General features: G+C 37.4%; 2 protein-coding genes across 7 annotated transcripts in view; one reads left to right on the plus strand and one right to left on the minus strand.

Annotated features, from left to right (window-relative positions):
* The window catches only part of LOC139133618 (uncharacterized), a 26,447-nt gene extending 20,948 nt beyond the window's left edge, over positions 1-5,499 (plus strand). For 3 of the 4 annotated variants that reach the window (XM_070700369.1, XM_070700380.1, XM_070700388.1), the window contains exons 14-15: positions 2,006-2,020; positions 2,251-5,499. In XM_070700369.1, the coding sequence (XP_070556470.1) occupies positions 2,006-2,020; positions 2,251-2,360 (125 nt within the window). In that variant the 3' untranslated portion in view covers positions 2,361-5,499. The remainder of the gene's footprint in view (positions 1-2,005; positions 2,021-2,250) is intronic. The other variant, XM_070700375.1, reaches the window with a different exon arrangement.
* Positions 5,500-6,511: 1,012 nt separating this feature from the next.
* Positions 6,512-27,170, minus strand: LOC139133599 (GRIP and coiled-coil domain-containing protein 1-like). 3 transcript variants are annotated; one of them, XM_070700358.1, is made up of 18 exons: positions 27,129-27,170; positions 25,065-25,220; positions 22,396-22,607; positions 19,964-20,104; positions 19,128-19,217; positions 17,797-17,925; positions 16,281-16,330; positions 15,841-15,982; positions 15,278-15,459; positions 14,359-14,561; positions 13,872-14,014; positions 13,369-13,485; positions 12,491-12,571; positions 11,581-11,711; positions 10,781-10,910; positions 10,447-10,649; positions 9,579-9,708; positions 6,512-9,244 (listed from the first exon to the last, which is right to left on the minus strand). In XM_070700358.1, exons 2-18 carry the CDS (start codon positions 25,147-25,149, stop codon positions 9,176-9,178), a joined length of 2,238 nt encoding a protein of 745 aa, XP_070556459.1. In that variant the 5' UTR covers positions 25,150-25,220; positions 27,129-27,170; the 3' UTR covers positions 6,512-9,175. The 3 variants fall into 3 exon arrangements, with proteins under 3 accessions (XP_070556459.1, XP_070556441.1, XP_070556450.1); XM_070700340.1 differs by having other exon boundaries at positions 10,447-10,652; XM_070700349.1 differs by lacking the exon at positions 27,129-27,170 and adding an exon at positions 25,623-25,643 and having other exon boundaries at positions 10,447-10,652.
* Positions 27,171-27,575: the final 405 nt, after the last annotated feature.

A 27,575-nucleotide genomic window follows, 5' to 3' on the forward strand; every position in this document is an offset into this window, starting at 1 on the left:
AATGGAAGCAGTCATCTTCGTTTGCATATGTGACTTCTCTGGTTACCTACAAGTAGAATACTACAAGGCTATCAGACTATAAGGATATGCAGTGCACAAATATTCTTTTTTCCCCCTTGTTTAACTTGCACAGACATTCTCATTGCTATGTAGAATAATATAATATCAGCCACGGATAAAAAGTAATTTTTTTGCACATTAAAAATTCCATAAACCATGCTCAGCTGAGCGATACAAAGCATAATTTGACTTCACTGCAAATATGATATGTTGCAACGCACAACTAATACTGTATTTGACTTGGTATGGCAGTTCACACAACTAATACAATAACTGGGACGACTGAAATTTAGTGGACACACCTTTGTTTGCGATCTAAAGAGGATTTTTTTAGGGGGGTCTGATTAGGAGTGATGGTATTAGTGGACTAACTAGGTTACTAACAATTCAGCAAAATGTCTTTGTGTCCACTAATCTTCAGTCTTGCTCAATAACTCTACTCTACTATAGTGCATGACCAGCTAATATTGCTTGCATAATTGGTACTATGCTTGTGTGAAAATTACATAGTCTTCTAAAAGCAAGATTAATTGTTTTGCTATTTACTATGAATTATTATACAATGCACATTTGGTGATGCTGGTTTGTTCAAATATTTTGCTAGTTTCATATTTGAATGCACGGCTTGGTTTGAAAGTCACACAACCAATTTAACATTGCTTTGCACAGAATTACTCAGAGTCCATCTCGTAGATGTTCCTTTTTGCTGCTTTACCTGTTTATGTTGTATGAAATGCACTCAGGCTGCCCCCCCCCCCCTGTATCCATTGAGATGTACCACCGAGCTAGCAGCCGTCACTTTTGATGACTCTCAGCTGCAGTTCCTTGTTTAATCCCCCAAAGCATGTTGAGATACACATATTCAGACTGTCAACTCAGCCTGTACATGTGTAGACTGCGTTGTTAATGTTGACAAATGAATTCTGGTGTGGATTAGAATTCAAATGACAACAATAACAGTGCATTTTACAGTTATAGGCGCTTTGTTGACAAGCTATGTATTTGTTGCCGTAACATGCTTTGGGGAGTAGAACAAGAACTTGCCATTGACATCCAACAGAAAGAATACCAAAAAAAACTATCAAAAGCTACTATCTGAACAAGTTCAGTATCATTTTCCTGTAAACAAGTTGACACTGACTGATGATAACAATGACAATGGGGTATTCTTTGTACTCAAGGAGGAAATTTGACATGTTGCATGCACTGGTGTAGGGCTGATGCTGTAACTTTTTTGGTGTACCGTAATATGTTTGTGGTGTACCACTCGTGGGAGCTTATTTTGAAGCTCTTGGAGTAAGGAAACTTTTCACCTACTTGGTTTTGTGAAAATTTGAATCAACTCAGGGATTGCAGCCATTTTGAATTTGAAATATCAATAAATGCTTGGTAATTAGGTTTTTTAGAACTAAAATTTGTATTCTGACATCTGATTTTTGTTCTTTATTTTGTAAGAGTTGGGCTGAAAGTTTCCTCAAGCAATGTTTGAGAAAAAGTTCAAGTTCAGTTTCAAGATACATTCTGCCATAAGATTCTACAGTCATTGTGTAATACAAGCGATTTGTCACTGAGAAATATTCTCAATATCCAGCAAATTTGAAATCATGAACAAATGCCAGGGCACTTAAGGAGTCAAATCCCAGGCGATCAGAGCCATGTACCCCTTAGTTGCCTGGTAGAATACACTTTTCAAGTGATGAGAATGAATCTACAAGTTCTAAGATACCCTCTCCATTTACCATATTGTCTGAGTAATTTCAATGTGAAATCCAAAATTGTTCATGTAAAAAAAAATTCTCAAACAACAAACATCTTGGGAAGTAACACCCACATATAATTTATAAATAAATGTAAATATAAGCAAATACTTTTGTTTGTGTTACTTTACTTTGTTTTTGTTTATGTTAATTTGTTTTGTAATTGATTTTTTCGTAAAATGCTACAGGTAGAGGCCATGATCGTAAGTCAACCATTTTTTCCCCATTGAATTTTTGTTTATGATTATTTAAACTTATCTCTAATTTCCTATTTTGAATCCTCCCCTTATTTGAAACCTTCCTATTCTATAAAATTTCCCCTCTCCTTGTGGTGGTGAGAAATCAGTTTGTTTTGCTTTTTCTCCTAGTGTCGGATCAGTGCATCAAAAATTCTCGTTTGTAAATATCTTTATTCTTCTTTTTTCCTCTGTAGCCACAATATCACTGACACTAGAGAGAGGCTACAGCTATTACGACAGGTTCGGCAACAACCGCAAGCAAAACCGACCGCCGCTTCTACGATACCATCCGAAGAGACTTTGAGTTGAAGGGTGATGATTTTTGACACTCGCTGTCAGACTTGATAAATCTGATCACTCCGTACATTGTTTGTCAGGAGCCAGCAAAAGAGTTACTTTTTCACGTCATGCATAATGAAGGCTTAGTCCAGTGAAATATGTGACATAGACTTAGTCGCCACGCCAACAAATCGTAACTTGACCAGATACTGCTCTGTGGATGGTGATGATGTGATGCAAGGCCGCCGATGTGATTTAACCCCTTTCAGCTTTAAATTTTGGAACAGCCCTGCATTTTGCCCTGGCTGAGTTGGACCCTAACACTGAGAAATAGGGATGAACAGTCAAACACTGGGATAGATACAGCTAGCTGCTACAACAGATAATTGTGCTTCGACGGAATCTTGTTCACGTAGTATGACCTTTACAACTTACTGATAGTATTCTCCAAAAAACGTATGACCCAGCAGAAATGGCTAAGGAGTGAAAACAGCTATCTGAAGACTGCCTGTAGAAGTGATACCTACAGAAACGCTTTATGTGATCATTGAAAACAGCATCAAATTTATGAACATCGCGGCATGTGGTTGCAGCCTGTATATAGGCTTACTGTAATCTATTGTTGTGCTAAGTTTTCAAAGCTCAGCTGTTTAGATAAACACCTCTTTCTATCACAGTCCAATACAAGGAAGGAAGTCTTCTTGAAACAAACAATCCTCAGACTGATGCTTATGAGCATTGCTGTAGGCTGTTAAATTGATTTTCCAGCAAGACTGAAGTACAGTGGACTCACAGTGAATAATTTTACAAATCAACATAATCCTAGGGGGTCTTCTGTTTATTCAGTAGGGGAAGCTCCCCTAAGAAAACCTGATTGCTTTCATGAGGAAGATCAGGCCCATTTTCTGCAGCCGTGGTTTGTTTTCCCCCACTTGGACAGCGCCCCCTACAGTTCAAACTTGAAACCTCTGCCAAAACGTGTTATTGTTGCTGCCTGTGCATTACCATACTCTAAAAAAAAAAATTGAGTGGCCATGGTGTTATATCTTGCAGCCAAAATAATTGTGTGCTGAGAATGTGTTAGAAGAAACTAACATTTCCAAGAGCTTCATCTATTCAGTGTACTTAGCGTATTTCCGTCCACCCTGTTTACAATATGCTGCAAACTCTATGTATCACAAATATTGTCAATAGTAACATATTTTGCTCCCTATCTTATATTTATTGTGATTCATAAAGTTTGACAGTTTTCAAGAAAATTGTATCAGAAAGGTAGTACAGGACATGTTCAGATTCACTGTTAAATTTAACTTAAAAATGCATCTGTAGTTATTTTTCTCTGATCAAAGTGAAAAAAAGAATTGTTGTTTGAGCTACAGGTTTGTATTTTAATGTTTTGATCAGTGATACGGTGACTGAACAATTTCCCCCTGCTGTTGTTGTTTGTTAAAAAGTGCAAAATTTTCATGCTATCATATCTGTGTGGCATTCTGTTCATAACATGGCCATAAATAGGGAAAATATTCACATAATCTGTTGTCAGAGATTGACAACTTATATTTAATTACAGAGATGGTGTGTTTTCCCTGTGAAACACTTTCTGATGTAAGCCAGTGACCACATCGGTAACTCAACAAAAATGTTGTATTTGCATGTGTTAATATTGATCTAGGCAGCTTCTCTGTGTCTTGATGTGTTCACTTTCAAACAACAGAAGCACACGGCAGATTTTCATTTATATTTTATTTTACTCAGGATGTGGCTAAACTAGTCAAATTGTTAGTTTTTAAACCCTATGATCAGATCACAACAGAACCATAGGATAGCTGTTAGAAAATGCAGAATTATGCTTTGCAAGATCTCTCAAGCCTCATGGGTAAATTTTCCCTTCTCCAGTGTGTTTGACTGCATTTACTGTAAATCAAAAAAGTTTTGCTTAATCTGTGTAACATTTCATCCTCTCACCCCAAATTTACAATGCGTTGGTCTAACCACACCATTGAAAACAGTCGGACTATACCAATATTTTGTGGTGCAAGGGTGGAATGTTTGACAAAACGTATCGAGGGCTGGATCATAGGAAGGACACCAAACAGATAGCAGGTCCAAATTTGTGTAATGCCATAGTGTTCTACCGGTATATTGCTGAAGTCCCTCTCTATCACACAGAAAGACACAAGCACAAATCTGAAATAACATTTTTGCAGAGCGCTAGGATGAAAAATGAATATAGGCAAGCATTTTCAGCTTCATATGGCACAATTTTTTTGTTCAAAATTATCCTACATCAAATGGAAACACACTTGAAAAAAGTCTGAAATATGATATTTACCAAGCACGAACTTGACTTTATTTGAAAACTGATTAGTGTCTTGAACTTCACAAGATACTGTTAATACACAATTACTGTTTACATTTTTACAAAGCCAGCACCATTATTTTATTGTCTGCCGCTGTAGATGAAGATTTTAATAATTTTACCTGAAATCTCAGTTCAAACGCTAGCATAATTTGAAAAGTTGTATTGAACAAGATTACTTCTTTTACGTTGATATTTTTGCAAGTGAAATGACATTTCAAAGGAGCAAAAATGTTAAGTTTGTTAAAAAAGATTTTTAGACATGGTCTTCCTTTTAGTCTGATACCTTGAACTTCCCTGTACTGCTGTGGTATCATCCAATATGCATAAGCAAGCAATAGGAATATTCCATTATTTGGAGTATGTAGGTGTGGACAGATCCTGCTCTCCGTCCATTTAACGGGGCTAAGAATATCACACTATATTCTAGGGGGAATTAGTGTCGTACAATAATGATGTATGTTTTGAAACAGTGTTGTACGTTTGTATGACATTCATTGTCTCCAGCATGTACACTTCAACATGAAATGAAAATTTTTTGAAAACCCTGTAAATAAGCCATTTAAGATTGTTTTAAGATATGTTTGAGAGTGTTATATTATGAATTGTGAAGTCTGATAAACATAACACCATTTTTACCAAAGTTGAGTGATTTTTGTGATTTTAAATTTTTTTACATTATTATTAACTGTTTGGGTTGCATACCTATTTGTACATATTAATTGAATGTGTATATACAGAGTCTGTGCTAGTTATGCTGTTTACACAAAAGACCAAATAAAAAAGTTTTAATATTTCCCTGAAAGCGACTTGTGTGATATTTACAAGTGCAAGAGAAAAGAACATTATACACTCAGTGTGACAGTTTTCGGACAGGGTAGTGAATTTCGCCCAAAGCCGTTTCATAAATGACGAGCAGTACGAAATCCTATTAATCATACCTTTCAAAAAACTTTTTTGTGTTTATCCTCAAACTGTTAACACCGACAGAAGAGGTATTTAGGGGGTCAAAGTTGCCAAATTTTTTACCAATATTGAGTGCGTAGTAATCGGACTGCTATCACAGTAATCGGACGTCGTATTTGGAATATGATTATAGGGGCTAAATACTGATATTTTTAAACTTCGAACCCCGATTTGTAATTTCGATGTGTTTAGAAAACTATATGGAAATATTTCGTGATAATTAGTTCCATTTAATCCATGGATGACGCAACAATATTTCGACGTGTATAACGCTTAGATATCGGACACGGGCTGTCTGTGTGTGTTGCGTTCGACACCTTGTATTGTACGGTGCAGCTGACTTCGCCAATTTTGTAGCATCCGAAATAGCTTCTACCGAAAAACAAAAATATCCAAAACGGGACAGCAGCGTCACCTGACTTAATATGCAGTAGCATGACTAGTAAAACGCTATCAATAAGGAGCGAAGTGAGTACGACGAACAGCATGTCATTAAATGTCCGAAAACTGAGGTCGTCCGAAAACTGTCACACTGAGTGTATTGTACAGTCAAACGTGTGTATAGTGGTCACTCAAGGACCGAGAAAAAGTGACCGCTATATGGGAAGGTGGTCTGTCTATAGAAAGTGGGTGTGGCATTTCTTGCCATGTTCATTGTATACCTTGTGGTGAATTTAGGCAACAATAACATCATGCATGATAAATTAAAATGTCAAAATCCCTGATTCCAGGACTCGATATGATTTTCAAGCACTTTTCCGGGATTTCCAGGAGACTCTGAAATTCAAGGACTTGCAACGGGGGTATACAACCTGGATAAAATATTGCCAAAAAGACCACAATACATACAGTTTTAACATATTTTTAAGTGACAGTTTACATTTTATTGAGCTTCATATACAGTCATTGTACAGTTCATTTTTCATTACACTGTCAGTATTTCACAATCATTATTTGCCAATCGTCATAGAAAATAAAATTAAAGATTGGAAGTTGTTTAGGATGTTATTCTCACCTTTAACAAATTTACATTCATGAATCTGGCAGCTGGCTCATTTTTTTTTTCACCGATAACAAAAAATACAGGAACCATGAAAATTTTTGAGGAACTTTGACAACTAAAATGATGACCACAGATAAAGTCCAGTGACATTGCATTAATTAATATATTTCTGAATGCCCAAATCAGAAAATGCTGCATGTTATCATTTATGTGTTTTCTGACTCTGTTGAATAAATGACAATGAAATAAATTGGCAAACATCCAGAATACAAAACTTTATTGTTGTGTTGTAGAAATAATTCACAATTAGTGGAAGGTCAAGTTCTGTAAAGAATGTACAACTTTCGTCTGAAGTGCGTTCTTTTCTTCCAGCAGTAGTTAAACTTCAATGGAAGCCAACTTTCTTTCAACACCGTGTTTCGTTACCTGTGGTATGGCCTTGAAGATGAAAATGTTACTGAGCAGATGTTTTTGGTTCCCAGTGGAACATAACAGACACAGTTTTGAATTACCAGTATGAAGAGTTGACCTTTGAACCAAGAAACACAATTTGAAAATTTACAGCATCATTGATTATCAAAGGTGCTTTTCTCAGATCCCTTCCACCCCTTCCCAAAAATTGGTTGAACCCTAGTGTTTTCTAGTCTGTCATGGGTGTTTTTTCACGTCTCTAAAATTAATTTAACATACTGTTTTCAAGATTAGGGTGGGATCCACCAATTGGTCAACAGAATGAAGAGATACATATAAACATCCCATCCACATTTCCAATACCAACATGCCGATGATAGAAAAACAAAGTCTCTAACACTATACAGTTTTCATGGAAACTAAGAAATTCAATACATTTATATTTAATTATTCAGACAGAAACACTACCAACCTTTGACTTCTGACCTAGGTCATGATTGCTGTGAAATTCCAACATTATTCAAAAATGTTCATAAAAGTATCTGTAATTTACCGGTATTGCAATATACAATATTCATGATATTTTGAAAACTGATGACCATATTTTACATCTTATTCACAATTCTTTCCTTTACACTGCTATTTAATAAATTTGACTAAATGTCTAACAAATGCTATCAAGATAAGATACAGACAGAAAACAATGAACAAAAAAACCCAAAAGACTAGAACATGGGGAAATAAAAATGGAAAAAAAATGGAACATAAAAACCAAGATAGCAAAGATAAAATCAGACAAAGTACTGGGAGTTTATGAGTAAACAAAAACAAAAAAATATGTAAATGATATTTCCATTACAGAACTGAGGCACTCCATGGAAATTGTTTTTGAAAATTCATTCATCAATCACGCTCACTGACATTTGAGATGATTTATATAGTGATTCAACGCAAATGTTCTGACTCGATTCCAATACAACTTTAACTTTTGTCAAAACTAAAAACTTTCGCAGAGGTTTGTCAGCTTGCATAATAAATGCCAAATTTGCATAATTACATATTCAAAGTAGGTTAATTTGATTACTTATTAGCAATGAATAAGTCATTTATGCAAAATACAGAGGTGGAGCTAGCCGTCTGAACCTCAAAGTAGATAAAATATCACATCTTCACAATATGTGTTCTTTTAATATGTATTTTGCATTGTTTGGTTTTTACATATATCTGTCATGGCTGACACAGAGCATGCCACAGCCTAAATCTATGCTTGTCTGTGATTGGTTCATTTCTCTGCTGTTAAACCAATCTGTGACTTTCAATGGCATTCTATCTTCATATGAGTTGCTGCGCAGCCCTAGATATGTTCTCCAGTCAACTTGCTTTGGAAGTACAACATGGACATTTCTATACAAGTTGTCATAGCAACTAAACCACCCTATTGAAACCTATTTGTGACAACAGTAATGACCCCTAGTGAGTATTTCACAGGTTACCATCAGATTATAATATTTATTCCCTAACTCTTGCATCCAATGATGGAAATACTAAATAGATCAGAAATATTTCAAAAGTACCTATAACGTAGATGTGTGCTCTCAAAGCATACATAATGAATAGCTGTGTGAATTTTCACTATAATCAGCTACATACTGTTACCGTGAAGGAATCAGATCATATATATGCATAAGTAAAAATCAGAATCCCAATTTTTTGCCACTATGATGTTATTCACGGAAAACAAAAAAGCCCTGAACGTTATTGTACCTTTACCGTCCAGGAATAAATAAATTAAAGTCTTCATGTTTCTGTAATGGCTAGTGTACGCTGATAAAAACTGGAAGTGGAACTGGTCCGTCTTTGAAAGAATTTGTTTCTTACACTGCCACAACTTTTCCCCCATCCCCAAAAAACTTCAACCCTGTTCTGACTTTTCTGAAAATATATAATCTCTGTTGAAAAAGCTTCTTTGGAATGTCCAGTAATGGCCAGCTTCACGTGTTGATTCCTCCAACTGAGGGACAACCTTGAACTTGACCTTCAGCGGTGACTGGATGAAACATTATTTAATGAACTACAGTTGCAATTGTTATTTTGGCCGAGGTCATTTACTTGGTGAGGCATTGAAGTACGCTGACCAGGTCGCATTCTTCTTGACATTGACTTTGTCTCTCTGGGTAAATGGAACGAGCAAAGTGATTAGTGATTAACAAAAATAACTCTGATTTTCTGAAATGGCTCATCTGTTCTTATACAGCAAAATAAGTTTGATCGGTATTAAACCAAGAACGTGCACAGTAATTTTGAGTTTGTGAATGTTGTGTGCTGATCTGTATGTTTGTGTGTGAATTCAAGCTGTATGGAAGGGTCGTGATCAAAACTGCATCGAGTCAACTTGGTTATTGAACCGCCATTTTTTATGAAGAAGGGATGCAGCCAAGTGATTTTGATCACTGACTTCGCTCTCATTTTGTCAGAAATCCATCACATTGTGTGTCTCCACTCACCTCTCTTGGGCTGAAGTGTAGTATCGTCATGATTGCGTTCAACATCCTCTGCTTTCCCGGGTAGTCATCGCTCATCATGTAGTTGTAAATCACGTTCTTCAAATACTCCAGATTGGCACTCTCTCTGGATCTGAAATTAGCAAGAGATGATCATTAGTGAATCAGAGTAACCAGGGAAAAGATGGCAACACTCATACAGCAACAATTAATTCAGATTCAGATTCAGATTCAGATGGATGACCTTGTGATAAAATGTGAACAGTGACCCCCTGATTTTATTTTTGATTATGAAAGATAATTATCATTGAAAGTTGCCTTGAGGAAGGTTTGAGCAAAGGTTTTCACTACAATGATATATTGTCTGATTTGGACAAATTGATTTAATCTCCTGATATGGTCAGCACACTGATAGATGTGATGAGGAGATAAATGAGAAATTTTGGAGTTGTGAAGAAAACAACTAATTTGAGACAAAACTTTTGGTGGCAGGAGAGTTAAAATAGTTGTAGATTGGAACATATAGCCTCTGTACACACACTGAGGAACCAACTAATGTTTGGGTATACATTTAAGGGCAAGACTGAAGGTTAGTGGACACAAAAAATTTTGTTTGAATTGTTAGTAACCTAAGGAATCCACTCATACAATCACTTTTATTTAGAGATCCCTTTTACTTCATGATCTAAGGTGTGGCCAATTATCTTCAGTAGTATCCATTTAAGATTTACAACAAACTCATATCACAGTAACCATCTTCATACACATGTCAACATTACACATGTCAGCATTACTTTTCTGAGGTTTGTCACTTTCTACAAGAAGAGTTTCTTCCAACATTGCCCATTTGGAATAAGATGATGAGACTCACTGGCTTCTCTCAAGTCTTCGCACTTCTTCTTGAAGTTTTTCAATTTCTTCATTGTACTTCTCATCCGTCATGACGCACTTGTCCTGGAGTTGTCGCAGAGCAGTCTCCAGCTGGTGTTTCTGCTTTCGTAGACTTGCAATTTCCACGTCTTTTCTCGCCTGTAGGTCTACGTAGTGCAGAATTGCTGTGTCGCCCCCAGGCATCTGCTGAAAATGTAAATACCTAGTTAGAAGTCACTTCTTGTGAATTTAAGACTCTCTGAATAATTCATTGATGCAAATCCTAGGTTATTATTCTGAACAAAACTTCATTTCTAAATGAACTCTGTCCTTACCCCACTGAGATGTGTCTGAGAGTGAGAAAGTAGTTCTGAAATAGTCGCTTCATTTTCAAATTGTTTGCTGCCCTCTCCAGATTCCGACTGCATGTCCACTGAGGAGTGTCTGGAGCCGAACTGGAAGTCCCTTATGATTAAACAATAAATCAGCATATCATTAGCATGTAATTAACACTGATACACAGCAATTTTGCTGTATAAAAACACAGTGAATTTCTAGAATGATCAATACTATATGGTACAAATATGCCACTTCATTTTCCATCGGCTAAGAAATGGGCCAGTTTACTACTACTTATATCGATGGCTTCATTCTCAACAACCAAATATATGATGTAAGACTGACTGTGCTCTGAGTTTGACGCTATCAAAGAACATTATAGATACAGTGGCACCAGAAAAGGCCAGTGTAATCTTTAATCAAAATTGACCGATATTTTCAGTTAATATATGACTACAACTTACTGAACTTGGAGTTCTCCTCGAAATAATGCCTGCTCTTTTATAAGAGTTAATTTGGTACAATATGCTTTCTATTAAAAATGTTACTACTCAAAACACATCTTTTGGCAAAAGTATTTTTGAAGTAAGCAAATTTTCAACTCAATCACAAACTAAGTTTCAGTGATTCATTTCAAATCTTTCGCATGTCGGACATTTTGTAAATTAAAACATTGTGTAGAATGTGACATTTTTATACATAAAATGCAAACATTTATTGTCTTTACAACACATTTTGCATAATGAGAGTTTCCTGTCTTGTTATTGCAGTAGAATTCACACACTTTCTCACTTACCCTCCGTATGCACCATAAGTTTGTTGTATTTTTTGTTTGACAAGTTCAATCTCTCTATCTTTCTCTTCAATCAAGGCCAATGTCCTGTCTCTTTGTTTGTGGACTTGTTCCTCCAATTCTCCAACTTTGTGCTGTGAAATGAAGACAAAGACAGATTCAACAAACTTGGAAACAAAGTTTGGTAATATCATCACAATTTGAACAATATTCAGATTTACATCATCCCTTGGGTCCTGAACGACAAATATCGAGGCTAAATTGCAATCAGTTTTGGAGGAGAAAATTTGTTACCACTGTCGCATCTTTTAAGATTGTTGTATATTTTTTACTCAAACACATCAATAGAAATGGTTTGTTCAAAATCTCCTTATACATCTTTATATATGTTATCAAAGTGACATATACAGTGGTTTTCAAGTAATTTCAAAGCATGTACACACAGACAGACACACACACACATACAGATGATGGACACTATATGATCTCATAAGCTCCTATTGCCATATGTCAATATGGCAAATGGGAGCTAAAAAAGTGACAACATTGTCTGAGACTATCACTGATATTAAAATTAGCATATCCGTAAGGGAATAAGCTTATGGTCACTGTTTGTAGAAACTGGTTTTTTTGTTGATTGAGTTACCGTCTTTCTGTACTTATACAAACTATGAAGCTACTGTTTGAATTCATTTTGTCATATTTTATAATACAAACTGAAATATGCTCAGCCACATACCATCAGAACTCTGCTCTGTTATGTGAAGACATTTAGTATAAGTTTTGAAGCACACCAAAATTATAATTTCATGTTGGTCATATGATAATAGATTAACGAATGACTTAAATGAAACCAATTATCTGATTGGTTGATGGTAGTCATGTGATATAGAAAGAGTAAACTTCAAATTACCTTGTACTCAGCTTCTGCAATGACTAAATCTTCTTTGTGCTGGTCTTGTAGAGATCTCTTTTCTGCTAGCATATCGGCAATCTGTATATTAGGATATAAAACTAAATGTTTATCCCTTTCACCCCCAGTTCCCTGTATACAGGTCCAACTTTACCATAGAAAACAATGGATTTGGGACAAACCATGGTGGTAAATGGGTTGAGGTACAATAGTCTCAGGGACAGATATTAATCAGACTCTGAGACTTTTGCAATACTTTTTTAGTCTACCACTTGTGTGGATTCATTTGGTACCTCATGGAATCAGTGCAGTGTTCAGCAGCTTTTGTGAAAATCAAAAATTGAACATTGCCCCACAGAGAAAACACAACCATTTTGAATTTCAAGTGTTGTAGGAATAAATGTGTGATTTCTTTCTGTAGTAGTAAAATTTGCACGGTGACCCTGACTTTCATTCTTGAATTCCAAAGGGAAGAGTATAAAATTCTCTCTCAGAAAGTTTGACCATAGTGTTTGAAGGCATGTACTTTATTACCTTATGTCTTCCACAAAGAACTGAACGAATTCAAAAAATCTACTTTTTGGGGGCTGTGCTACCGGTGAGTAAACACGACTTCCTCTTTATCACAATCTGCGTGGTAGTGACTCTAATATCTGCTATCTTATTGCAAACATGCTTCTGTTTTACTGTTGCTCTGCTCAGAGAGGTGATGTCAATATCAGATACTGTCGCTGTACCGTATATACTCTGGGGTTATACACGAATCAGACTGGTTCTAACAAATGCCAACCAAAGTGGTACGCAAGGGCGCCATCTTGCGGCAAAGTAAGACAAACTCCCTGATTATAAAGTCACTCAAATTTCTTTTCTTTTCTTACCTTTTCTTGATGTTGTTTATCTTGATCGTCTAGCTGCTGTCTGAGTGTGGAGACTCTCTCTCTCAAATCAGTCACCTGGTTCTTCAGTGATTCCATCTCCTTGCTGCTCGTGTTGTCCTGTCGGGGGAACAGAAATTTTGGAGGACAAGTCTGAGATTGTGATACATGGACATATGCAGTCAAGGTGTGTTCAAACAACGTGTCAGAATATCCATGGTAAAACGATACATTGTGGTGTAACAGAGGATGCGTCGCTATGGGGGGTCCTGTCATCTGATGCGGTACAATACAGACTGGTAGATGACTAAGTTTAAAATTCAAATTTTTTGAACATCCTTCTCATACCAAAATTTCTTTGATTCTATGATTGTCAATCTTATAATTGGGATTTACCGATAAAGCAAAATGGGAACAGTCATCAGCCACTGATTGTCTGACTCTTGATAATGTTCATCAAAACATAATAATGAGATTTATTTGACATCAGATCAAATTTCTCTCACCTTGGCATTTTTGCTTTTCAAGACATTTTGTGCTCTGACTTTGTACCGTTCAAATTCATCTTTAAGCTGTTTCAGTTCTTGTTGGCAGGCTCTGTGGGCTGGGTCACTTTCCAGACTGGTGCAGTCTTCAATGTTACACACATCTACAAAAAAAAGAAAGAAAAAAAGAATTTTTATGTAATTTATATGAATTTTTACAGAACAGAGCTTTCCTGTATTTTCTGTATAAAACCACTTTCCTTTATAATCTTGTATTATGTGATAGTGAAACTGCTTGATGTGCATTTGATGAATAGTAAATATTTCTCCAAAATTTATGATTACCATATCACTACAATTCACACTAAAAACTTTCAGTGAACTAGTTTATGACAGTTCCTTAAACCTACGATTTAAACTTAATATATCAAACTAGTTTACCACAGCCAAGAAAATACCCCTTAACTTACTGCTTTTTGTTCAGCAAAGTCATGACCCTTTAACTCACCATCTATATCTACAGGTTTCTCCGCTCTCTGATTGGCTAATTTCAGCAGACCCTTCATCTTGGTGATTTTTTCCACCAGGGTGTTCACATTCAAGTTGGAATCCTCGCCGTCGTCCGCTACGTAGGGAACTGGTGTCTTATTGGCTACTCTGGCTAGAGCCGTGTTCTCCAGGTCAAGCTGGGTCACCCTCTCTTTCAGTCGTCTGGAACGGATTTCAAATATTGAGTATTAGATGAAGATAATTATTTGAGGTTAATAATTTATATGAAGTATATCATCGGAACTAGAAGTGGAACAGGCTTTCAAATTAATGTTAACTATTTTGTTCACTTGATGGGTAGCTATTCCAAGTACCACTTATTATGACCATAGGATTGTCATTCACAACAGCATCATATGAACAATTTACCTGTCCCAAATGGAAATTAAACCAGATTTGGCTGTCTCATGTTTTTGGTCCACTGCTGTAGTTAGGGTAGAATATGTGTCCAGGACAGATATTCAAACCCTCAAATTTTTATAACACTTTTCTGGTCTACCACTTGTAGGGGGGTAATTTGAAGCTTTTGGAGTGAAAGTGAATTTCACAATCTTAATTTATCGAAAATCAAAAATTTTCTTTTTTCCTAGTAGAGTTATCACAGAGATGGCAGCCATTTTGAATTTCAAATATTGGTAAATGTTAGGTAATTTGATTCTCCAGTACCAAACTTTGATTTTTATTCTTGATTTGGTCAGAGAAAGGTTCAAAGTTTCATTGAGGAAAGTTAGAGCAATTCCAGCAAGCACTGCTATTTTAATGACAGAACATAAATAATGTCGTCTTTGACAGAATAGAACTGTGAGTGTGAAATTTGGTCTTTCATTTTCATAAACAGTAGAGCCCATGTATCACCAAACACAAAACTTCACACTTACTGGATTGCCAGCTGATCTTGATATCTGAGTCTTTCATAATTTCCAACCACTTCTGACAGGTCCGATAACTTAGCTTCCAAGCTAGACACTCTGTGTTCATCAGACTCTGCCACCTGTCTCAGTTTCTCTTCAGCTTCAACGGCTTTCTGCTGTTCCAATTGCACTTGAATTCTATGCTGGGCCTGTAAAATTATGTATTGGTTACACTCATGTAGGTACCTATACAAGTATATCCTGTGATACATAAACTGAGGCTTTGAAAGAACTCTTTCTTGTAAGGTTACGTAGAAGAATGTGACAGATATTCAGACTCTCAAATTTTTTCAACACTTTTCTGATCCGCCCTTTGTGGGTGCTCATTTAAAAGCTCTTGGAGTAAGAAAAATTTCCCACGTGTTGTGATGTCATCACATTACATCATTTTATATCAAAGTTGCCATACACCTATCATAGACATCAATGAAATCACATACAAAACATATCAGACTGGTGTCACACACCCACGATACGCATTTTTCTCTCTCTCACACAGACATACACAGACACAGACACACACCACTTACTTTCATCTCTGCCATTTCTCTCTGTAATTCCAGCAATAATGGTGATGGCTTGGAAGCTTGATCTTCAGATGCCTTCAGTCGTCTTCTAACAGCTTCTAACTCTTCACTCATCAACGTTATCCTTCTTTCATACTCTTCAGTTCTGAAAAATAAACAACGATACGTTAATCACCAATTCAACAATTCAGTCACCAAAATGTGTTCTTCTTGCTTTCAATATTGTTGTGAAGCATTGAGAAACAATGTCTGGGTGAGCAGGTTTGATTAAATAAGTTCAAAGGTCAAGCAGAAGTGAGTCAAATTACAGGGATCTTGCAGATACCCCTGCGCCAAGTGATCCTGCTTTCCTTCAGTACAATGGTCTCTTCCAATATTGTAATTTGTGAACAATTGGACTGTTCTAAAATGAACATGTAGGGGTGTGAGAAGCATCAACTTACTTGTTTGGTACTGATTTCTGTTTTTGAAGGGCATCTTGTAAATCATCAACCTACAAGAGAGAAAATTAAGATTTAACACATTTTTTTATCTTCATTACTTAGAAAAACAGAGATGTGGTTAACTTACACGACAATCTATAATATTCTTATCATATTCTTGTGTTGGGTAAATGATTTCTTTGTGCCAGTTTATATATATATACATGTATACTCTGGTAAATTGTCAAAAAACGCGTGCTGGCCATCCCTTTAAAATCCTGTTATGGAGAACCCTTTAGGTTTACAAAAATTTAAGACAGGAGTAATAGCATATCAAGCTTCAACCCCTCCCACCTCTTACTAGTATGGCGTTCTACTGCATAACTGAAAATAAGTGTACTGGTATTGTACTATAGGGTTTGAAGGAGACGTGTACAGTAGTGTCTTACACAATTTATTAACCCTTTGAGGGCCAAAGTCAATTTTTGTCAACTTTATAAAATGTGTCCCCGTCAAATTTTTTTTCCAATTTTTGCCAAAATTTTGATAAAAAATTGTAGCCAATGAAATGTAACATCCATTTGGTCCAAAATCATTGAAAAATTACAGAAAAATTCATAAAAACTGGTAAAATGTTGCACCAAAATTTTGGTGGGAAAAATTACAGCACTAAATTTTGATGAAAACTCTTGTGTTCATGAATTACTAACAACAGTTCTATTGACACCAAAAGGCTTTTAGAGTAATTCATTCAAGATAATCAATGACTGAAAGACCATTTTCAACTCAAAGATTATCCTGGTGATTGCTAACAGTGGATCCCTACAATAAGGAATGAATGAGAAATAAACTTGGCCCACAAGTGTTCCATTTTTGTTTGTGATTGATTATGATCTTTGTACAAATTACAATTTATGTTTTAGCTGAAAAGTTACGATATTTACGATATTATTCACATTCACGGGCACATAAACAAACCATTACAGCATATTGGTGGTTTGTCATATGGTTCAGCTCGACCAATTAAAATGCGACGGACAGGGCATGGTAATATAATGCCACATAATTCATATTGCAAATCATACAAAGCATACTTTAACATATGGAGATTTGTTTTTTTCTTCTCACAACAGTCATACCATAAATAACATATGTCGATATATTAAACCAAATACACTTGTCTGACACTTATCATAGATAACATTGTACACCCCAATATTTTATCAAGATGTTACACAGACTATTCAGGTGCTTGGTGTAGCAAATATTGTTTCTGTTGATTCAGATGATGATACGTCAGGGCCATGCTTTTGGTAAGTGGGTCAATTTTCTAAAATAGGTCAACAAATACCGAACGTAAAAGTGTCCTGCACAAATGGAAGCGACCGTCAGGTTGACTATAATAATAAACTCAACACCTTTTTTATTTTAGAACTGTATTCTTGTTGATTGAATCTATATAACCATATCTGATTACTCACAGCTGCCACTAACTGAATGGAAACAAACACATGGTGATAGCGCCCTCACAGCTTACCTTTTGTTCTAATTTTTCCTTTTCAGCTCTTTCCGCTGCTACCAGCTGTTGCAACTCATGAAGAATCATGGCATGGCTGGTGTGTTCTTGCTCCAGATCCAGCTGCTGGGCTCGCAACTTAGATTTTGCCTGATTTATGAATGAAAAAGATCCAATAAATGTGGATGAAATCAAAACAAACCATTTTTGTAACATCTGCACAGCTAACTTTTGTTGAGAGAGATTTATTGAAAGTCTGACTGCATGGGTCACTCAGAGGTCATTCACCCTTTTGTGTGTCACCATGGCAATTGCTGACTCCAATTTCACTGAGAGAATTATTTTCATCAAAATAGCCTAAGTTCACCATTATCAAAACAGCAAACCTTTCGAGAATAAAATTTCGCTATTCTTGGAGCAATCTCTTTCAATTTGAATCGCAAATGTCCTTCCAAAATGACACATACTATTGGATCACACTGGGGCTGAGCCCATAATCTCACACAGCTATGTAATTTTAATAAAGTGACAGTTCACTGTTTATAGTCGATGAGTTTTGGATGAAGACATTTTTCAGCTTCTCCTCTGATACTTTTCAGATACTCCTCGTTGTCACAGGTGTTGATAGCTTCCACTGCCTCACTGGCTACATATGGGGCAGCTCGCTGAGACCAACTACTCTATGCGTGCTGCAGCATGCTTAGTGCTACAGCTGTGACCCTTGATACAAGACAGCTGCCATGAAGCATGCAGCATGCACATGGCTGATGCTATTGAACAGTGTAATATGTTTTATCCAAAACGAAACTACATCAGAGCTTTTTAACTGATTTTCATTTTTTTTCAGTTAATTTCATAGTTTTATAACTTCACTGCTTGCATAATCTTGCTCAAAGTAAAAAGTATTGAAAATGGACTGTGATGTACGATGACGCTGCCACAATCACAAGAACCATGGGATTACAATGGTGGCAACCATACCGTCAACAATTTTAAGCTTATTGTTCTGCAGAGACGCATGCATATCACTGGCCGCTTGCAAATATCACCCCAAATATCACAACAGACAATTTTCTACATTCGTGTAAAATGTGAGATAACGAAATGTGAAGAATGTCTGCATCTTAGTGGTGAATAAGTTGTCTGTGTACAACTGGACAAAACGACAGTGATGATTATAAATTTGAAAATCTCTTATTACCATATGAGCATTACATCTGTACAGTCTTAATGGATAATACACAAACTACAGTATACACATAACTTCTATGGCCTTATCTAAGCATGGCTAAGCATCTAAGCAACAGTAAAACCCAGCTGTGGACAAAAATTTCTACAAGGGGTTACCACACCTCTGAGAACTGTTCTTGGATTCTGGTCAGTTGTTCTTCATAAGTCTTTTTCTCTTCGGCATGGAACTTACTCAAATCCTCCTGTTCTTGCTGTGGGTGAAAAGAGTCAGCAATAGAATTTTTTTCAGTGGTAAGGCCTGATTTCAAATTAAGTATTACCAATGACTGATATAGCAGTCCAGTTTTGCCACAATGTATCACTGCTATTGGGTCACTTTTTCAGTATTTTTATTTAACATCAAACTATTTCACTTGGTTGCTGAACATATCAACCAAAACACAGACACATAATTTCCTTTCCTTGGAACTTTCAATTAACAAAATTTAATAATTTTATGAGCTGGCTTACTAAAATGACAGCATACCTTACCTGAAACTAATAGGGGAGACTTTAAACACCATTGAAATTACAAAATAGAAACAATTTTGACAGATATAGCAATGTAAATATATTCATAGCTTTGTAGGTACAGAGGCTAAGATGGAGAAACCTTGCTGAAACAAGGCTTGGATTACAAAAATCAATGGCTTTTATCAATTTACAGAAATTCTGATGGAAATTTGACACATGTAAAACAGCCATGATTGGCTAAACCCTGGTATGGCTGAACAGTTATTGAAATGGAAATGTACATCTTTTGTACCAAGCTGTGATTAGATTCGATTAGGCCCCACTTGTCACCACTTTTTGGTTTTATCCTTATCAATAGTCACCTCTAACCATCAATGGTCGGACCAGACTACTGATTAAAAGGGGAGAGGAGGTTACACCATTTCCCGTGACAACAAACATTTAACACCGAATGCAGATTCTGTAGAAATTGTTCGTCACTTACCCGTATTTTCTTTTTATCAGCCTGGAAACTCTGTTCCATTTTGGTCTTTTCAGCGGTGACAGTGGCCAGTGCATTGGTCAGCGTTGCTAGCTGACCTTTCAGCTGGGTTATGGTCACATCTTCAGAGTTGCCGTTACTGTCCTGCAGACAAAAATATGGTTTGAAATGCATCGGTATTAAAATTGAAGCAAACTTGGAGGGAGCTGCTTTTGTTTTGGTATTCTTGGTATCTCATCAATACAATTTTGCCACCTGAGTTGGTCATAAAAGTCTTACGGCGGTCGACTTTAACCCTTTTCCTGCCGAGCGCCCTTGTCCGTTATCCTGCCAAGTCAGTAGAAAACCGCCCCATAATATGTGCCTGCAAAAGATTGGCTCTCCTGCATGTTATCCTGCCAGGCATTTTGGCAGAAATCGCCCATTTTCAGGGTTGTTTTAGCCGTACTTATACGTGTTAGACTTCGATAATTTCTACATGCCCGTAGACAGGGGAAGGAGCTCAAGGGTTACTGCAGAAAAAAATTGAGGTCACCGGCTTTGTTTGCCCTGGGAGTGTGTCATTTTATTGCCGTTTCATGTTTATTTTTTCGGAAATAAACTCCTTCAGTATTACGCACGTCCGCTAGGCACAACATCACCTCACTCGTCTGTTAGTCAGAGACCCTGAGGGTCGTGCTAGGGGTGCAGCAGCACCGGCAAACCTGTCCTGTTTCCCCAGGGTAGGGTCAATTGAATACGTACCTTCAACGACTTGGCAGTGTAGCACAAAAACTACGTTTTTGCCGTTGTATTAACGACATGGCTGAGCCATTGAAGCACAGCTCCACGTAGTTTAGCCAGCTCAGTTGGGAGTTGGTTTACGAGTGTTACCGTTCATTACTGACTTAATCGAGTGGTCCTCAGTCAGGTATGGGTTTGTACCGACATGGCTTGGGCTGCAGCTAACCGGTGATAACCAGTCACTACACCCAAGTCTTCAGTTCACTTTTGCGATGCACGGGTGCAACGCAATATGCTTCCATTGTTCTAGCCATCGACGTGTCCACATGCCTGGCAGCCATATTGTACTGCTAGCTGGTTTGCATAACAAAAGCAGTCCCTGCTAAATGCAGGCGGTATCCCCGTAGCATTGATTGACCTTATGTGCCCTTTTGAATTCTCTGTACGCAAACAGCGTACGTAGTTACCAATGCGTCGGCAAGAGGATACGTTTGCCTGCAAACCAGAGCCAATACTTCGGACGATGGAATAAATAAAAAATCCAAAGCTACGTCCATTGAATGGCACGGCCAAGGCGGTGAAGGACGTTGCCTGGCTTGAACTTGCAGAGCTGAAGCCCAGCTTAGTATGTCGGACACCAGTTTGTAATGGTATTTCCGAGTCGTTCATATCCGTTCCATCGGAGGAACAAGTCGAGCCGTCCCGTCAAAAATACGTTCTCATTTTCAGTCACGCACAACTGAATAAGTGACTTTCGTCTCGCACCATCGGCATATCTGCCAAGTCGTTTGCAAGAGGTAGCCTTCTAGATTAGCATTGCCGAGTTGGTCAAGTTCGGCAGCAATCTCTATAGTGCCAGGCAGCCAAGTACGTCCAACTCTGCCAGAAAACGTCACCATGCTATCCTGCCAAGTCCGCTAAAAAGCGGTAAAAAAAACCCAGCCCCCCTCGGGTGTGGGGACTGGCGGACAGGTTTCTGCACCTTTCCCTGTCTATCGACTCCCTGCGAACCCATTTCGAGGGGGAAAAGGCGTTCCTTGTCAGAAAACCTCTCCTCGGATGACCCCTAAACGCACAGGGGATAGCAACTTGGCAGGAAAGGGGGTACCCAAAAGGGCCCGATTTCCACCGGGTTGGTAGAATAACGGTCACCAGTGCTTCGATTCTGGCTACACCGAATTTCAAGCGGATTTTCACCGACTTGGCAGGAAAAGGGTTAATATGGTGGATTTCTACAGGTAAAAACACATAAGATTTCAGACGCTGAAGTTTTAAGTTATACAGAATTTGAAGACCAGAAATGCCTATAAAGTTGAAAAGATGCATGAGTACCTTTAGCTAGTTACATGACCCAAGTAAATTTTTGTCACCTTTAGAAAATTTAGCCCAGTCAATTTTTTTTCTAATTTTTTCAAACAATTTGACAAAAAACTGTAGCCAATAAAATGTAGTGCCAATTTGGTCCAAAATTATCCAAAATATTGCAGAAAAATCCCAAATTTGCAAAAAATGTAGCACTCAAACTTGGGTGGGAAAAAATTACAGCACTCAAATGGTTAAGTAGAGAATTAGAAAATGTATGTTTCAAAGGTCAGAAAAGATTACAAAACTATCATCAAACCTGACAGCTACTGCCCCTTCAATACCACAAAGGAAGTGCATACATCTATTTATGTTCTGTTTGAATCCCTTCTGTGATTTTTAACACTCACCTGAGGCTGAGCATTGACACTTAGAGGATCTTCAAATTTCTCTCCCTGCTCCGAGGCGTCGTCTTTCTCTCCATCTTCACTGTGTTTGTCATCCTCTTTATCTTTGAGAGGCTCCGCCGACGGCTGCTGAGGAGGAGGCTGACTCAAGATCTGCAGGCTCGCTTCCAAGGCTTCCTTCTCCTTAACAAGACTTTTGTAAGCATGGATGACATCTGGAAAACACACAGGGCACACCAACAGGTCATTAAATCTTACACATGAAAGTAGGTCACACTTCGAAAACGAAAGACTTACACTTTTGCTAGAACTTTCCTCAATGTATCTTTCAACCATACTCTTTCAAAATCTACAAAAATCAAGGGGTCACAGTGCAAATTTTGGTACTAGAGAAACAAATTACCCAATATTAACTGATATTTGAAATTCAAAATGGCCGCCATCCCTGTGTTATCTCTATGGGGGAAAACGAAATTCCTGATTTTCACAAAACTGAGCCAGTAAAAACGTTATTTACTCCATAAGCTTTAAAATAAGCCCCCACAAGTGGTAGACCAAAAGAATATTGTAAAAGTTTAAGAGTCTGAATATCTGTCCCTGAGGTGTGCTCTACCTTAACCCTTTCACCATCGTGGTTTAAACCAAATCCAATTGTTTTCTATGGTAAAGTTGGACCTCTAGAGAGGAAAATGGGGATGACAGGGTTGAAGATTTGACTAGTGTTTTCATACATTTGCTTCCAGAAAAAAACTAATGCACCTCTATATTGAGAAGGTAAACACCATTCTGAGGGTTGTAAACACCATACTTTTGTAACATAAACAACAAAGAAGTATTTGTAACTTGTAACCTTTACACTTGTGAGTTCACTGTAAACACTGCACTTGCTAGCCATAAACACCACACTGAACTGTAAACACTATTTCAAAGTGATCACATGAATCTATGTACCGTAATTGAAAAAACACACAATAGCTACTCAACAATTGTTCAGTTAAAGGGACGTTTATCTAGATGTGGTATATCGATTGTGTTTCATGTGTACCTATGTGTATTTAATTCACAACTTGCAAACTGTCGTTTTCCACTGACTTTGAAATCAGTTAATATAATTTGCTCTCTGCTTAATCTCATCAGGAATACGCCTCTTTAAAAAAGAATTTTTTGGAGTGTTTGCTTTTTCTCAATAAAGAGGCAGCACTCATGTCGACATCCAACAATTCAGATACCTGGCTAATCTCAATGCATCAACCACTGCATAGAGAAGTCTGTGTGTATGCTTTGCCTGCATCACTGGGCTGTACAGGATCAATTCTCAGAATTGTGTTGGCAAATGTCAATATCAGTAAAATTTGGAACTAACATCATTCACGGCTAGATTGCTCCAGGGTTCAAACTGGTAGACGTGTCCATTTATTTAACACAGGCATCTGAATATCCAGCACTTAATCTGCACACGTGTTCTCTTGATTTGCAAAATTCATATCTGACATGCCTATGCAAATGGTATCCAGGGTAACAAACTCTGCCACATCACAACACACTGGACTGCACAATACCAGTGTACCTTACCCTGCCAGTACTGCAGACAGTGTAAACTTTCTGAACATCAAACCAATTTCTGTGGCAGCAGAATGTTTTTATGTTTCTATATGTTGGTTTTTATTACTTCAGAATATTTTTGGTATCATTCGACACACTGCGTCTTGGCTGTCATGTCTCTCCAAATGTAACCATGTGTAAATTTCTGTCTAATTTGCTGGCAAGAGTTTACAATAATACGGGTAGTAAAATTTTTGTTGGAGGTTAGCTATTCTATATGATAGTTTGTAACACAACACAACACAAGTGAATTTCATACTTCTGTTCAACTTGACTTTTGCGAACAGTAGCTCTAAAATACGTCTGCGCAAAGAAAATTTTATGTCTTTACATTACTTAGTAGCCATTGAAATTATCTATATCAGAAATGGTAACCATGGTAACATCAAAGCAGCCCTACATGGCTACACTGATACACCATACTATACAGCATGGGGGTATAAGTTTCACACTTTCTTGAAAACACCAAGGGGATCTATGTAAGAATGAAACCCAGTGACTAACACTGACTAGTTTACCAACCTTCAATGACCAAATCAGAAGTGCAAGCAGGCTGGCATCTGACTAACACTGACTAGTTTACCAACCTTCAATGACCAAATCAGAAGTGCCAGCAGGCTGGCATCTGACTAACACTGACTAGTTTACCAACCTTCAATGACCAAATCAGAAGTGCCAGCAGGCTGGCATCTGACTAACACTGACTAGTTTACCAACCTTCAATGACCAAATCAGAAGTGCCAGCAGGCTGGCATCTGACTAACACTGACTAGTTTACCAACCTTCAATGACAAATCAGAAGTGCCAGCAGGCTGGCATCTGACTAACACTGACTAGTTTACCAACCTTCAATGACCAAATCAGAAGTGCAAGCAGGCTGGCATCTGGTCTCAAAAAAAAAGACTTCACCATTATGTGCCTGTACTGTTGCAACAGCATAGCTGCTGTTTGGTAAGGAACCAAACCAATATATGCGATTTCAGCCGAGGGCAGCTTTATGCCCTGCTTTACCATTGTGTACAAGGCACAGCACACCATACAGAGGCAAAGTTCAGGAATCATCGTCTCACCTCTCAGCCGTTTCTCATATCTTGCAACTTGCTCCTTCTGTTTTTCTATTGTTTCCAGTAGATCCTTTCGAGTTGCTCTGTCCATGTTTGGAGGTGAATTATCAGCTGTTTGCTGGACTTCCTATTCTTGGTCACATCTCAATCTGGACAAAGTATCTGTAAAACATAATCAAATTAACCTGTGTTACTCACCCTGTTTCTGGACAGATAAACTTCTCAAGTTATTCTGAAAACACATCGACCTATCTGAATCAATTGGAAAACAAGTGCCTGCAAAACAGAAGATCTTCTAAGTACACTGGACAGTCAAAATCATGACAGATGCGTAAATACAACATTTTTGTTAAATTTATCTAAAAAATATAAATCATGGAAGATTTCACTCTCACTTCAGCACAAAGACTGGAGAACTGTGAACAGGGAATGTATACGGAGAAAATGAGAGGTAAAGAAATCTGGGAAACCCAATCGACAGGAAAGTTTCCCCTTTTACCACCACATCTAAGCCTACAATCATATTTCCAGGACATTGAAAACCATGTCACGTTGATGAATTACCGAGTAACCCTTTCGCCATCTTGGTCTGGCCTAAACCCATTGTTATCAACAGTGAGTATGGACCAATTTACAGGGAATTGAAAAGATTAATTGGAAAAAAATCCTTAGGCCAGCTGTGTGTGTGTTTGGAAATATTATGTATTCATGAAAGATCATCTGGCTCAATGGCAGCAAATTATCACAAATGTGAGGGCCCTGAATGATGGCAAGGAGTGTCATTACGTAACTCTTATCATTTAATATGAAACAGAAGTGGATTGCACATTATATGATTCAATGATGAACAGACAGTGTGCATAAATCCGTGGTCAGAGTATCATGGCGGTCTGTCATTAAATCCATTCGAGTTGAGAAATATTGCCACCATGTCAAATTTGAAAATTACTCAGTCAGTCATATCTGCGTACGGATCTAAAAGCCTGAAATTTGATTTTAGATGGACGCATTTTGGCAGGATCAAGAAAATATTAAAATCTCCTTTATTGGTACAAAATTTACCACAGTATAAGCATGGGCTAAGTTAATGATAATATGGCGAATGATAATACTGACATCATGATTACATGGCAGTGATTTAATGAGAAAGCTATGGACAGCTGTTGACAGCAACACATTCAATTTCAAATTTTTATTCAGCAGAGTTATGTAGTCACCAAGAATTATATTGACATGTTAAATGTTTAAACCACAGACAACATAGGTTTAATTTTTTTTTTTTTTTTTTTTTTTTTTTTTTTTTGCATTTTCATACTTCTCTCGACCAGCATTTATCATTGCTCTGTTCTCATATTATTTGTATGGTTGATAGGCACCCAGCTACATGTAAATGTAACTTTAAAGTAGTGATGGGGTATCCACCGGGAATTATTTGTCATGCGTATGAAACCAGCTGCCGGTACAGCAGTAGCAATTACAAGCTCTGATGATGTATACAAGTCACGGTAATACTGGGTTTACAAAGCCAAAATTCTGTAAAGCCTATAAATGTTGTATTCGACTTTGTGGTCGAGTTCGCGAAGTTATAACGTCCGGTGTCCACGCCCTGAGTTCTACACGGCCACTGGTATCTCTGACCTTTGACCGAAAAGGTGCACTCCGTGAACGCCAACGGGAAGTGACGGTCGAGCGAGCGGAAGCCATGATTCAATTGGAAAATTAGTAGGGCAATGGTAGATACGGAGATTAACGTGAATATCAAGAATGTAAGGTTTTAAAAATGGTGTTTATAAGAGTGTCAAATATATAAAAAAAGAAGGAGTTGGTGTGGGATAAACTAAAACATGTTGTGATGAAAGTGTAAGAGTTCAATCGACGTGGCACAGTTAATCGACACTCCGAGGACAACAGATGATATTCCGATCCCACAGCTGGGCATATTAATCGATAGATCATCATAATCCCCGATGTATTTATTTATCTTGAGATATTAGAGCGCATTTTATTGTATTGAAGGGGTTGTTTACTATGAATTGAACGGTTAAAATCGTCTGAATGTAAAGTACTCACCCGAGCATGTAGGTCGCCATTGTATTTTCTCAGTGCTATATTGGTGAGGAAGAACTACTATATTGAATAGATTGTTTGGGAATGTGTGTAAGAGGGACATTATTTACAACATGGAGCAGAACGTCGTTTAATCTTGAAAGTATACTTTTATTTGCATAATTTAGTTATAAGATGTAACTTATGCCATTAAAAGTATTGGTCATCATCACAATGGAAGTTCGAGTTTCCTGAAGTACACATCGTCCACTATCAAAATACTCAAAATCCCCATTTTGTACAGTGGTACAGCCGTGGGATTCCGCTCGTAGTAGACGAGCTAGCTTAGTGATAAAGGGCAGTTTAGCGGTTTGTTGTTGATTTCTGTTGTATAATTAGGACTGTTGTCAGAGAAGTTCCATTATAACTTTCTTCAAACTTGGGAAAATATTCACCTGCATACACTGATGT

Source organism: Ptychodera flava, chromosome 1, assembly GCF_041260155.1.
Source record: "Ptychodera flava strain L36383 chromosome 1, AS_Pfla_20210202, whole genome shotgun sequence".
In the NCBI taxonomy this organism is placed as follows: domain Eukaryota; kingdom Metazoa; phylum Hemichordata; class Enteropneusta; family Ptychoderidae; genus Ptychodera; species Ptychodera flava.

Coding starts and splice junctions, on each gene's coding strand:
- LOC139133599 (XM_070700340.1), bottom strand. CDS start 25,149: ATGGACAGAGCAACTCGAAAGGATCTACTGGAAACAATAGAAAAACAG. Junction 14,015..14,358: donor GAAACCTGTAGATATAGATG/GTGAGTTAAAGG, acceptor TTTTTTTTGTAG/ATGTGTGTAACATTGAAGAC. Junction 10,911..11,580: donor ACTTATGGTGCATACGGAGG/GTAAGTGAGAAA, acceptor TTTAATCATAAG/GGACTTCCAGTTCGGCTCCA.